Source organism: Chaetura pelagica, unplaced genomic scaffold (assembly GCF_000747805.2).
Source record: "Chaetura pelagica isolate M959 unplaced genomic scaffold, ChaPel_1.0 scaffold11, whole genome shotgun sequence".
Taxonomy (NCBI): domain Eukaryota; kingdom Metazoa; phylum Chordata; class Aves; order Apodiformes; family Apodidae; genus Chaetura; species Chaetura pelagica.
Window position 1 is genome coordinate 2690330 of NW_009952694.1, and position 14352 is coordinate 2704681.

Below are 14352 nucleotides of genomic sequence, written 5' to 3' on the forward strand. Positions count from 1 at the left end.
TGCACGGGCAGGGACACCTCCCACTAGATCATGTTGGCCCTATTCAACCTGGCCTTAGACACTTCCAGAAATGGGGCATCCACAACATCCCTGGGCAACCTGTTCCAGTGTCTCACCACCCTTACACTGAAGAACTTCTTCCTAATATCCTATCTAAATCTATCTTCTTCCAGCTTAAAACCACTACGATTGTCCTATCACTACATGCTCCTAGAAGAAGTCTCTACGTTTTATCTAAATATGTTCAAAATAATTAAAATAACTCCCAAAATAAGTAAACTTTCATTTTCATATTTTGTGCAAAACAGACGGATTGCTCCAGGGAGAAGACAATATCGTTTCCTAACTTCTGTTCAATGTTATTCTGCTTTTTCCACAGTAGTATTTCAGTGCTGTTTTGTTTAGTGCACTCTAAACATAGTAGGCTCTCTCAAGAACTCTGCTTGCTTTCTTAACTCACTAGTGTTTTCAATGGGAAATCAAAATCAGCTGTCTTTACAGAAAACTGCTGGAAAACAACTGTCAAAAAAAAAAAAGCTATCAATCCAAAATGCTGTTACTTTGGGAAAAATGTACTTGCTTTCAAACTTGCGGCCATCATACTGGAAGGCGCTGAATGAGTCTGAGTGGCTGTCAGAACTGATGAGGTCACTGCTGCCCGCGCTGGCGGGCGATGTCCACTCGGAAGGCACACCTGGGTCATCTATAGGGCGCATCTGGTTCTGTTTGTTCAATATATCAGGAAGGTCTTTAGGAACTTCCAGGCTGCCAGGACTGCTTCCTCTTCTTGTCACATTCTAAACATTGAAGAGACATAAATTATCTTACAACCCTGGATGGGTTATTTGTATAAAATGGCAAAAGCAATCCCACCTTTGCAAAAAGTTCACAAGTACCTAAACCAGAAACTGTCCTCCTGCTACATACGTGGCCAAGACTTTCCAACATGCAGACAGGCAGCAGAAAGCGAAGAACCTACACAGTCACAGAATTTCATAAATACAAATTTTACTTGCACAATTAATTTTTGGGCACATACATTAAAAGGTTAGGAGTCAGACTAGCATGTGGCCCACATGCATTAGGTAAGGCTTGTGAGAGAAAAACAGTAAAAAAGTATATTTTTTCCAGATTATGTCTAAAATACTAAAGAAAAAATGTTACCCATGGTTCCAGACATAAGCGGAAAAAAATGTTTTCTGGCCTATGGACTACTATAATATAAGCAAAAATTAAATGTGCATCACAAGCAAATTAATTCACTAATTCATTTATTAATTTTCATATGATTAAGCCAAAACCTTGTTATTGACTCGGACACCAAAGATAGCACATAGCAGAAATAAGGCATATTGATTTGCTCATGTAAAAGTATTGCACTGTTCTATTTGGAATCTTCAAGCCCTTTTTTTTTTTTTTTCATAGATAGGACTGTTTGCATGAGAGGAAAGAGAGATAAAAGTAGAAAACCCATTTTTATGAAATAGCTTGAAATCTTTATGCATTGAAAATGAAGATTACTTCCTTTTACATCAGGCCCATTGACTTCTCCATTTTTCTACTACTCTACTACTGTTCAGAGATTTACTCACACTGCCAAGCTTCTCATGATACAAGGTTTTAGAAATAAACAGATGTAACAACCTAAAACTAATCTTAGTTTTCTTTTTCTTAGTAATCTTCTGCTCTTTATTAGCAAAAACTAACCCACTTGATGTTATGAAAAAAAAAAGGAATTAAAATTGTAAGCAGAAAAAAAGAATGGAACAACTCTGAAATGATACATTTAAATTGTTACCCACTCTTCAGTTGCAACATTTTTATTTTTTTTCCCTTTAATTGCTAGTTAACAGAACACTTTTATCTCTACAAATCAGTTGTCTCATTCTGTAAGCATTCAACAGTAAGTAGAAATTCTTGACTTAAAATTGATTAAAATTTCTCATTATGAATGCCATTCCAAATAACATGACCCTTTTGGAAGTGTAGGAAGAAAGTTTAAGAAAAGTTGGTTCAATTAGCAGAGAACTATTTACAAGAAATTAACCAACACTTGTAAGTGAAATAAAAAAATGAAGGAAAGACGTATCTGGTGTAGTTTCGCTGTCTGTTGCAGGGACTATACTGGTGCACCAACTATACCTGTAGCAAATAGTACCACACTACAGTGTGACTCCTACCTACATACCACACCAAAGACTGAAAATTTACATATAAACTATTCTTCTGAGAATGTTAGTGTACAAAGATCTTTACAGGTACAGTTAAGGCTAGTTAATTCAATGAGACTATTAATCTGATAGTTACTTCTGCACTGCTTCCACAATGAAGATTTAATAAATACAAAAACACAAATGGCATAAAATGGCATGAATCTATGTCAAAGACAAGGAATAATTCTGATATTCTTACTTCTTTCTCTTTCTCAAAATCTAGAAAAATGTGTTCTAGTGAACTGATTCATAACATCATTGATGAGTTCAGGCATATATACAGACTTACATATTGAAATGGAGGAAGCATAAAGGCTTACCAGTGCACTACCACTGCGGAGTCTCTCAGCTATAAATTCATCCATGAGGTCAGGAACGTTTGTATTGCTACTGCCAATATCACTATCAATAGGGTGCAGCTTTTGATTCATGTCCTCTCTATTAGCTAAAAGCAAATGAATAACTGTATATAGTAAAGAATACATTGAGGCATTTTCAAAACAAAAGGTTAAAAAATGGAAAAATAAATAATCCTAATTAACAGAAGTAAAAAAAACCCTCAAAATTGCAAAACATGCATTTTAAGAATCTCCCTCTTTTAAAGCATATTCTACTTTAAGAATTAGTACAGCTTCTTCTTCCCACTAAGCAGGGGTTAGTTGATTTCCAGTACCACCTTTAAGAGCAAGAAGCTTATAGGTAAGCACTACTCAAAGTTGTTAATGCTTTTTAAGGATACAGCATATATTCTTCCTCCATATCACAGAAAATAAGTGATAAATCCTAAAAAATTTGTATGATTCCTATAGGCTCCTTCATTGCATTCCAACGTAGTGGGAAAAGTTACCCAGGCTGTAGTATGGACTAACGACAAATGTCAATCTGGCACCATACACAGTTAGTATAAATAGTGCAAAGAAAATCTTATATAATAAGAATTATGTACTACTATATGGAATGAAAATTCATACTCTGGATGGTCAATGGTTATGAACAATTAGTTACATTCACTCATCTATCAGTGTTGTGTTTTTAATATTATACTGTTCATATTTAACTGTGGCTGTTACACCTAAGCTCATGATCTTTACCTCTGAAGTCTTCATTCTATTCCAGTTTATGTTTTCTCTGTAAGAATTTTTCCCTCAGTGACATCTTTCATGAGACCACAGTGCAGTTTATTCTAATATTCAGGCTCTGTTAAATGTTAGATTTAAAATAAAATGTACTTCTAAAATTAGTGCTTTCTATATGTCTCTTTTTCAGAAGTCAAGATTCTGCAGAGAACCAAATAGCTTTTTTGAGACGCATGACAGTCATACTCTTGTGCTGCTATGCTTACAAAGACTGCCCTCAGGTGGCATTAACATCTCGATGCAGGATGCATTACTGAATCATCTGTTAATCATGCCAGCATAACAACAGGGAAAAAGAAAACCTACATTACTGCTGAAAGTTAAGTCATTGTTCACGTAAGGTTATTTAAGATATGAGCTAGAACAATGGATATTAGAGCGACAGCCTTCATTTTTTGATCAGTCCACAGAGGTCTCACAGTTAGCAGGAAAGGGACTATCATGAGACCTTCATGAACATCCATGATTCCAAGAAAAAAGAAAGCAATGAAAGATGTTGCCAAGATGTAACTGCATCCATTTTGATGAATGAATACGGAAAGACCTCCAGGCATGTTTTGAAAGAGATTAAAACAAAACCTTATGATCAGACTCAGAACTGTCATCATGAAATTGTTCCAGTAGTAGATTTCTTTTAATACTACTTTTAAAAATTATCTAAACTGACCTTCAAATGTGAATTTGAGGGACCTTCTTGTTTTGGAGGAGGAAAAGGAGGAAGAGATGAGGAGGAAGAAGAAAACACACTAAATGAACCAGAAATACAATTAGCTCAACCTAGCTGGTAGAGCCAGGTCCTTCTGACAAACAACACTCAGAGTGGAATAGCATATTCTAATAAAATATGCTTATGCCAATCATTCAGTAGGCTGAATTTTAAGGCTCTACACAGAGGATGGATATTCCAAACTCTCAAAGCTTAATCCTTTATTAGGTCATTTACTGTCTCTTCCTCTTCCCTAACCTGATGGTATTCAGCAGCAAAGAGGTTCAACTAAATATCTTGAAAAGGAAAATTAGTAATTTAAAGTATGTAAAAGTAACTGATGCTTGGAAAAATCAGCTGGCTGTAGGCGCATGCATAACCAAACAGGGAAAGCAGTGATCATCCCAAAGCCTTTTGATTGCTTATCAGAGCTTGCTTCAGTCGCATTAAGCCAAACTGGTGCTGCCTTTCTCCTTTTGCACTCTGCACACTGTTAGCGCTCACCTGCAGCTTTCCTTCCAAAATAGCCCATTACATGACTGTACAGATCCCTCAGTGGAGCCTCTGCTGGCATTCTGTTCTGTCTCTGTGGGGAAACATTTGCCTTCGGCTTCGAAAGAGCATGTACAACAGTTTTATAAACACCACCTAGGGAGCCCTGCTGTTGCACTGACTCCTGACCTGATGCTCTAAAGGCACTACGACTATGATTAACTGCAATTCCTTCTTTTTGCAAGATGGCTGCTTGAGTTTCTGTAGATTCCTTAATTTGCTTGCTCCCAGCTGAAGCCGCATTGATTGCATCTAGAGGTCTATATATTCCAGGTCTAACCAGCTCCGTGCCAGCTGACGAGCTGGTGCTGGCACTCGTACTGCTGTTGCTACTACCACTACTGCTACTACTGAAGCCACTGAGTTTACGAAGTCTTGCTTTCCAAGCGGCCTCTTTGCTCTCAAGAGGATTGTAAAATTGAACTGATTCTGTAGATGGCCTAAAGGTAACATGAACACTATTTCTTTTTTTAGTTGTTATTTTCATGATTTTGGCCCTATGAGTTACTGTTTCAGATATACTCCTTTTTGTTGGTGACAGTTTGCTTGTGCCTGTGATGTGAGCCATCTGAGGGTTAACTTGTGCTTTAGGAAGAATTTTCTTTGCATGCATAACACGGGAGTTGGTTACTTTTTCATTAAACTGGGCACTTCTATGTTTTTCAGCTACTGCTCCTTCCACAGCTATATCTACATCAGTTTCAGTTGCTGCTTGCCTGTACAGGTATCTCTTCCCTTCTTTGTTGCTAGGACTACTTGACCCATGATTGAACACACTTTCATACTGTTTATCAATATTTAACTGTCTGGCTTTATTGAGCGCTTGGTTTCTTGTCAAAATGTCTACTTGAGTAGGTGGAATATTACTTATAAAGCCACTTTGGTTTTGTTCTAGGTGCAGCTCTGTATTATCGGCTCTTTCTGTGACAGTGATGCTATTCACACATTGACCAGTCTGATCTCTATTTTCTAATCCATCCAGTGGTAATCTATCATTCCTATTTACTGGTGTATCAACTTCGTGAGCAGAAGCCTCACATTTATCTATCTCAAGGTTACCGCAAAGTTCTTCTTTTTCTTTAAGATATTCTCTCAGAGAAGAAAGGAGATCGTCTTCACCTTCGAGGTCAACATAATGGCTTTGTTCAAAGGCTGTGTTTGCAAATTCTACTGGCCCTATTAAATGACAAAGATGGTCATAAATACTATCCCCAACTTCCAAGGAGGACTCTCTGCTATTTGTATCAGTGATATGGCTTTCAGTGGATCTATGAGTTGAAGAGGTCTCAGTGGAACTCTGTAAGCTTGGAGCATGATGGGATGAACTGTCAATGACAGGAACTGCACCTTTGGCTCGTTCAACTGCGAATGGTTCCAGGATGTCAGAGGTGCTGCTGCTTCGTGGCAATGGCTGTTCCTCATTTAATGCACCAAAAACTTCACTTGGAGCATCCTCACTCTGTGAAAAATGTCTGACTCGAGGTGGACGTGGAAGAATTTGAGCATCATCAATGTCTGTAGGAAAAAAGTATATGTAACATGCACTAAAATTTACATACAGAAACAATACTTATTTACCACGACATCTTAAGTTAGATGATTTTAAAAGCCAGGAAAGTCCAGAGTCTTGTTTTCTTAAGCACAACAAATACACTTTTCCAGTACTAGAGTGTTAAAAACATACGCACATAATATCCAGTACAGAATGTAACATAAATGAGTTAGACCATCAGAACACAGTTTTAAATGTTAACATGCATGAGAACAAACAATGAGACCATGGAACGTTTGGAAACGCAGTTAAAGCTAGGGCTGTGCCAATAAATTCAATAATTCAACCAATATTATTCCAGCTAGTTTGTTCAGGAAATGGTTACCTGGAATACAAATTAGCTTAACAGTAGTACCCTTCATGGAATTTACATTTTCAGAAAAATGCATGACTCCAAAGAGAACAAGTAAGTTTTCTGGAAAATTAGAATTGTCTATCAAAGTGACAAACTATTACTCATTAAATAATCCATATGAATATATAAAAATTAATGAAATAAGAGAAAGAATACTATAATACAATTGTGAATATTATGGCATATGTGATACAGGGTACACCTAAATGACAGGGAAGAGCTGGCAGATAATTTAAAGATACAGCCATTTACCCCTAGAAGGATGGCTTGTCTCTCATCTTCAAATGCAAAACTAAACACCAAATGGAGGCTTACCTCCTCTTCTTCCAGTTTTACTCAAGCAAATGTGACATTTGGGAGAATTACTAAATTGGGCACTCTGCTACTGAAAACATCCTGCAGCCTCACAACAGTTAACATTAGAGTAAAACCACTTCGGTTTATTTAAAAAAAAAACCAACACATAACATTTACTATGACCATTTAAATCAGTGAATCCTTATCTCTATTGAGAATGCTAATATGTTAGCATCAGTACAAATCATAGTTAACTGTAAGGAAAGCTGCAGTTTCAACATGGATCTCCTAAGGATTGTACAGAAGTATCTTCACTGCACTTCACATTATCCACCAAAACAGAGTACCTTCAGACTCCTCATCAGATTTCCTGATATGTTTATAGGAACACTACATGTGTTGGCAAGACTAAGTATCTCTTACAGACAATTCAACTAATTGCAAGAATTCAAGCTATTCCTTGCAGTCTTTTTTGCAGGCACTTGAACAGCACGGTAAAAAGAGCTTTCTCAATTTTCCATTGATTTCTTTTTTATAGAATCCTATTCCCCAGACTTATTTTTCACTACCTACCACTTAAAAAGTTGTAGATGTGCTTTTAAAGTTGGGAATAACAATAAAGAGATTAAATGAACACCAAGAGTTACTCACCACAATAAACAGACTTACCTTATTGTTCTACCTAGAGGGTTTATCTTCAGGACCGCAATGCTTAATTTACTTAAAATCAGTTTAAGCCCCTTCCCCTCCCCTAAATCTCATGTGATATTGCCAAAATAAATATATCAAAATATTACTTTATGGATCTCTATACCTAATTCAGTAATATTTAATAATTATAATCTGAATTCACTTAAAAAACTGTTCCACAGTGATCACACTTTTCTGAGAATGTTAGAGCTGGAGCTGAATTTTCTCAAATTTTTTTTCTGAGTAATAGAATACAAACTAGAGGAATGAGACACATCTGTACTTAACTACATACATGTGTTGGAAGAAGATGTAAAGTGGCATTTCCATGGTCAACTTTTTCAGAGAAGTTAAAATCTGAATATTAAAGTGTGGTCTGATACAAAGTTTACTGAATTGTAAAGGAGCTATTAGACAGGAAATAGAGAGGTCCATACAGGAAAAGGAGAGTAAACATTCAAGCTATTTCAGAAAATAAACATGAACTGAAAAGCACAATTTATTATCCATTTCCTCTCTCTTCAGTTTTGATAGGCAAAAAAAATCTCATCTAAATACATGAATTAATATCCTCTGAAATGAAGGGTGTCTCCCTATAGCTGGAACTTCAAACCTTCTGTTGACTGAGGCAATGATTAACACAGGTTATACTTATATAGTCTGAAAGCTGTTTCTTGCAGCTGCAAAAAAAAGGACCATAGGATTCAGTGAAAAATGAGTATGTTATATGTAAGATTAATACATGTAACCATGATACACTGATCTCATCTTGAGACCTCAATATGCATCTTTGGTACCTTTCATAAATTCAAGCTTATCTAAAGCAGCAGCCTTAGGATTGCATACTGTGCATGCATGCAGTGATTATGATTTTCTAGGACGTTAAAAATTGCTGGCTGGAGAACTCCAAATGCACACCAAGCAGCTCCACACATTGAAATTAAATCAGCTAGATTTATTTCAATGTTGATCCAGTACTAATTTTAGGTGCTTGCATATGCATGACTAGCACATACAAGAACACAAACATTTTCAACCAAATGTGTAGTGCTTGTGCCAATAGAGGTTTATTATTTTTTTTTGTAGAACAGAGGAAAAAATTACGGAAATGAAAAATGTACTGGTATTCCAATATCAGCACTGACAATACAGACAATATTAAAAAAACCCAAATGAACAACTCCTTCACAACAAGGGCTCACTCTTACAAACAGGTACACACTCAAATTGGGACATTACCTACATTGCAATTGTGCACCACAAGGCTGCGTATCTGACACTGCCTATACTCAGGAGAAATACTAGCTTGGTTCCTAATATGCTACAGTGAGGAAGAGATTAAAATTGGCAGTTCTAGCCAACCTCACAAAACCAAAACTTTCCTTAAATTAACCCTACCTCTCCCTTTTCTGCTGGAAGGCAGAAAGAAAAACTAATTTTTCAGCATCAAGTGGGAGCCAGATATGCTAAAATACAAAGTCACGGAGAGACGTATTTTGGCAAGACAGCATAAGTATAAGTAGAAGATTCCCATATAAGGTTGAGACAGGATTATATTTCATCATGGAAAGTTAGCTCAGCAAGTGGCTAGAAAACAACATGTTTTGCTTCTCAGCTTTCATTTTGATTCTTTTATAAGAACACATTCATCCTATGAGTTTCTGGGATTAAAGAACAATTACTGTCATATTGATGTAACAATTATGATTTCTTTATATTTTATCTTAATGATTACTTACTGATTAGGGAGCAAGGTTGCAAAGGCATGAAATAGACCTCCCTTTAATGGTAATACTTCCTTTGATTTTTTTACTCCGAGTGGGTAAGGAAAAATCTCCCACCTGCATTTGCAATTCATTAGTCTGCCACTGTGGCCCACTGCTTCCAGGAATCTTGTCTACATCGCACCAACACTTTTTTTCACTAGCGGTCCTGTACCTGAAAATCCTCAACAGGAACAGGAATTAATCCCTACTTTGCTAGTTATCCTGCAAGCATGTAAGATTAGATTTCTTATGATTCTAACAAGATAAACGTTATTTTTAGAAATACTGTAGATTTGCAACAATTGCACTATACCAAATCACCCTGCTAACTAAACACCTTAATGCATACATCTCCTCTTCTACTTTCTGGATCCTATGTGAAAAATTGCAAATATTCTGCACATGGAAATACAGTATAGCTTAGAAACTAAATGAAGGAATTACAAACTTAAGAAAGGCATTTTCTATGATGCTAGATGACTAGATGTCAACACTGAGCCTTTGCAATAAATTTTATTAATCTACTGATAGACCTTCAAGCAGAAACATTATACCTCAATAAATAATAAATCACTTTATTATTGTTCTGCCTTCCTCTTGAAAATTAATATACTGTACCTAAGATAAAGGTTTTGGCATTAATGCTGTCTTTTGGACTAGCTGTCAAGACTCACGAGTGTTCAGTGAATCAATCTTTCAATGAGCAGTTCACAGCTAAAAAGAAACATCAGAAAACTTAAGATTAGGGCTTCCTGTTTTGGAACAACTGAAAAGATCCTCTCCTTCGAGGGTTGTTTTTTTTTTTAAATCTGAAAGTCAGTTTGGGTAATAGGGATATTCATATAATTGTGAAATTTGAGGAAGGATTGTCATACCTAGCTAAACATCATTAATTACTTGAAATACACTTAATTATAACTATTTTATTACTTCTCAAATTAGAAGCTGTACATTCTAGACACTGAAGGCTTTCAGAAAGAATATCTTTATGAAGAAAAGGCAAGGAAAATTATAAAGCTCCATGTGTTAAAAAATAAAATATAAAAGAAAGAAGAGAGAGCAATAAAAATGCAGTACATTAAAAGAGCAAAGTGCACTCTGATCCAGTGGATAGTTTTTTCCTTTACTCTGCTACTTCCCCCTCAACACTCTGATGGCTTTTCTTCATTAAAGCTTTTTAGTTTTCTGGCAATGCTCAAAATTCTTGGGCACACCATTAAGTTGTTTGAACACTCATGTATCTGTTGGAAAAGGCACCAAAACCAGGAAGTGCCTAGGACTTCTTTCGTGTTAGCAGTGCAAAGGTCTGTAAAATTATTTCACTTTTAAGAATTACACTGGTCATGCAGTTTTTGTATTGGATGAGTAACAACAGGAAGGATAATATCCACAGAGCCATCAGATTTAGGACACATTAGAAGAAAGATGCAAGTCAGGACTTTTCAGAAGCATGGATGATAAAATTGGCTGCAAAAGTACTTTGGCTTCTTTAAGACAGAATAATCATCAGTGACTGTACAACAAAATCATAGTGCACTGTGAAAGCTTATTCCCTTCTGCAGGTGCTTTTAAGATTTTCATTAAGAATTTACTATTCCCAACAATGTTATGGTCTATTTCCTAATAGGTTGTTAATGTATCATTCCTATTACAAAAGAATCATCTTTAAAGTTCTAATAATTTACATCTCAGAAAATATATCCTTTACACTCATACATTTATGAATTTATCACATATAATATGTATTTCCTTATTTTTCATTTGCAGTGTCAACATTTGCATTAAAATACTTTAAAAGTTTTCACTGTGGAAGTCTGGTATGTTTAGAGTGGGTTCCTTGAAATTTCCTGAGTGTTCATTTGTGTTTTCAGATTGAATGTTAAGGCACCAAATCTCTGTTTCACAAGAAGACGACTTAATTTTGGGCACACATCAAAATACAATTATGTAAATATAGTTCTTGATACCTCTTGGGGAACAAAGGCAGGTAGAAGAGACAGAAAAGAAAAAAAAAAAGTATACTGTCTTCCATTAAAAAATTACTGCCATTAAGTCCTTATATTTGTACACAGTTTTGACTATATATGTAGTCCTCCAAAACCTACTGTCAAACTTCTAGTTAACCATCCTGCCAGACCAAACATAATGTTGAGGAAAACTACAACTCTTTAAAAAATGGACCATTTAGAAAACAAGACCAAAATAGAGCACTTCGGAATTCCAAACTGTGTAAGTTTTTAAAGGTTTCTATGCATTAATGAAAACCAGGCATACTGTAAAGTACCTTGTGTGATACTATATACTTTCCTTCTTTCTTGGGAGCTAAAGTATATCATTATCATGATTGCCCACATAACAGTTATGACACTGAATTAAAAACATTCCATAGAAAGATTTAAATGGCAAGTCAAATTAGGATCTTCCTTTTCCTCCCTCACTCATCACAAATAAAAACTTAAGATCAGTTGTACTCTCTGGTAGACAGATGCTATATTGCTGCTTACAAATAAATGGAAAAAGCAAGAGATTTCTGTAATTTTTACTTTTATGATAGTAAACATTGGCACAGCACTAACTTCCAACAGTTCCAGAATGAATTGCAAAATAGCATGGTATTTTACATAACTCAAAATATTAATTTATAATCTCTTCCCCTCTCCCCCCAACCCCCAAGTATTTTTACTTTGAAAAATTTAATGACTTAGCAGAATTTGAGAGCAGAAGGTATAAAAAAAGTGATAAAGGGGGTGCAGAAATTAGCAGAGGTGGCACTACCTGAAAGCTCATCAGAAAGGGGAGTGAGAACAATATCAGGCAAGAAGGGTTTGGAAGTATGGATCAGAACAGGAGCACTTTTAGCACTGCGTATATAGGCCGATGGCAGAGCACATTCACCAATGGATCGGCTTCTCATGGCTTTAAAAAGGAAAGAAAGAAGTGGGGAAGGAAAAAAGAAGAGTGACTATAATGAAAGGCTTGTGTCACAGAAAAAGCAGCAACAGAGAAAACAAAGATAAAAAGGAAGAAAATTCAAAAATTAAAACATTTCAGCACGGCAGATATTGGCAGAGCTGTAAGAAAGAAAAAATTCAGTGGACACACAGGACATTTTGAATTTTTAACTTTTATGTAAAGCAGAAACAATGCCTTTTTTACAACAATTACAGAGATATTGCATTCAAAGTAAAGTAATTAACACTTTTTCCCCATTGCATCAGAGGCTGAAAAATCAAAGTTGAAGTCACTCCACAGGCACTCACAACTTGATTTTTTTTTAACAGAAAAAGCAACATACACTACATGTGCATTTTTCTAGTTCCTTTGGTGAAAGAGCATCTTGGAATTTTATACAAACCCATACTCTTGAATTCATGATTCTCCAAGAGAGATTCATAAGCACAAGGAGAAAATGACAAGTTCTGTGTGGAGAAATGTGCAATACAACCTGTTATAGTTCCACATTAAAAATGAACTGACTGAAGTGAAATGGTTTGAGAACAAAAAACATTAAGTTGTTTCTTATCCATACCGCCTGGCTTTTAATCAATACTGGATAAACCTTGCTAAACTGATCCTAATTCACCTTCTCATATCTCTCATCCTGCCAACAGTTCTACAGAATGGAAAACAACAGTAGCAACAATATCAAGGTTGTATCTCCACCTCTTCTAATAGATTTAAAATTAATCTTTATGATGCTTGTTTTCCTTTGTCAGAGTAAGACAGAGCAAGAACCAATACTGCATACAATCTCGAAGTACACTTGAAGTTCTTCAAAAAGAAGACTTCACTGTTTCAAGCAACTTACTCCTTAAACTATTGCAAATTGGATAATTTGTTTAAATATAGTTGCTGATGAACTTCTTTTAAGGATACTTCAGTGTATCTTACATAAATACTGTCAATACAATATTTCAGCACAATATTTCATCAGTCTTTGAACTTTTCCATATATACTTACAAAACAACATGAAATAGAGACTTAGAATCTTAGTGCTCCTGATCTGTATAGGAATCAGCAGTACATGAACAGAGCACAGTGAATGCTGAGCACATCACACTCCTAAATCAGGTTAAAGAATTGTCCCTAACAGCAACGTGCAGGTAACTTAGGTGGGTCAATGCACATAGAGCAAAAAACACATTTGACAAATGCAGCACAACTAAAGTGGAGTCTTAACATCACTTTGAAAAAACAATTCAGAAAGACTGACATTTTAAGACTGAAGTCATTAATTTACAAGACAGAAACCAATTTCTTTTCATAAAGGCAATGATGTGTAAGGCTTTAGTATCTCTTTGTTTAAGAGATAATAAATAATAAAATTATTATAAATAATAAAATTCAGGGTACTGTGATACTTAGATGCATTATATTAATCATTGTACATCTTAAAATTAATGTAGGGAAGAGAAAAGTAACAAGATACATAGTCAATCTTAAGGGTACCTTTCAAATCAAAATGATTCTACGATACTAAATGATCTAAGCTTTTGAGTTTTGATACTGTGTTGAATATAAATCTTTAACATAAAAGTATCCCTTGTAATTTCACTGGATCTCTTCCACAATATTACATTGATACTAGCAAGGGTGGGGCAGAACAACACATTTACAACTTGAAATATGGAAATTTCACTGACTTTTTTGAAGGAAAAATTGCAGTGTACTATTATTGACAGCAAAATTAACTTAAGAGATATTGTAAAAGGAAAATGTGATCTCAGTCAATTACTATTTTAAATAAGATGTGTCACACTCAAATAAGTAATTAAGTAGTGGCAGACTTAATACCAGAATGTGGACTAGATACTGGACAGTTTATAACTTTCTACTATTGTCTCTAGACAAAAGTAGAGCAATAGATCAGTAATTTTTTCCTGGCTCAATATTTTTATAGGACTATAATCTCATGTCTAAGCCAGAAATTCTAAATCTAGCCCTACAGAAGATTTTTCAACCCATATGCATATCATGCTTAAAGGCCCTTTTCCAAAAATTATGTAAGTTCAGGCTAAGAATGTACATACTGCATATCAGAGAAGCTGTGATTTTTAGTAACATACACATACACACGAATTTGG

At 35.4% G+C, this 14352-nt stretch overlaps 1 protein-coding gene across 1 annotated transcript in view; it reads right to left on the reverse strand.

Annotated features, from left to right (window-relative positions):
- The window catches only part of RALGAPA1 (Ral GTPase activating protein, alpha subunit 1 (catalytic)), a 140507-nt gene that overhangs the window by 75996 nt on the left and 50159 nt on the right, over nucleotides 1–14352 (reverse strand). Inside the window, exons 18-20 of the mRNA XM_009993938.1 lie at nucleotides 5955–6122; nucleotides 2534–2658; nucleotides 581–797 (exon numbers count right to left, since the gene is read on the reverse strand). Coding sequence (XP_009992240.1) covers nucleotides 581–797; nucleotides 2534–2658; nucleotides 5955–6122 — 510 coding nt within the window. The remainder of the gene's footprint in view (nucleotides 1–580; nucleotides 798–2533; nucleotides 2659–5954; nucleotides 6123–14352) is intronic.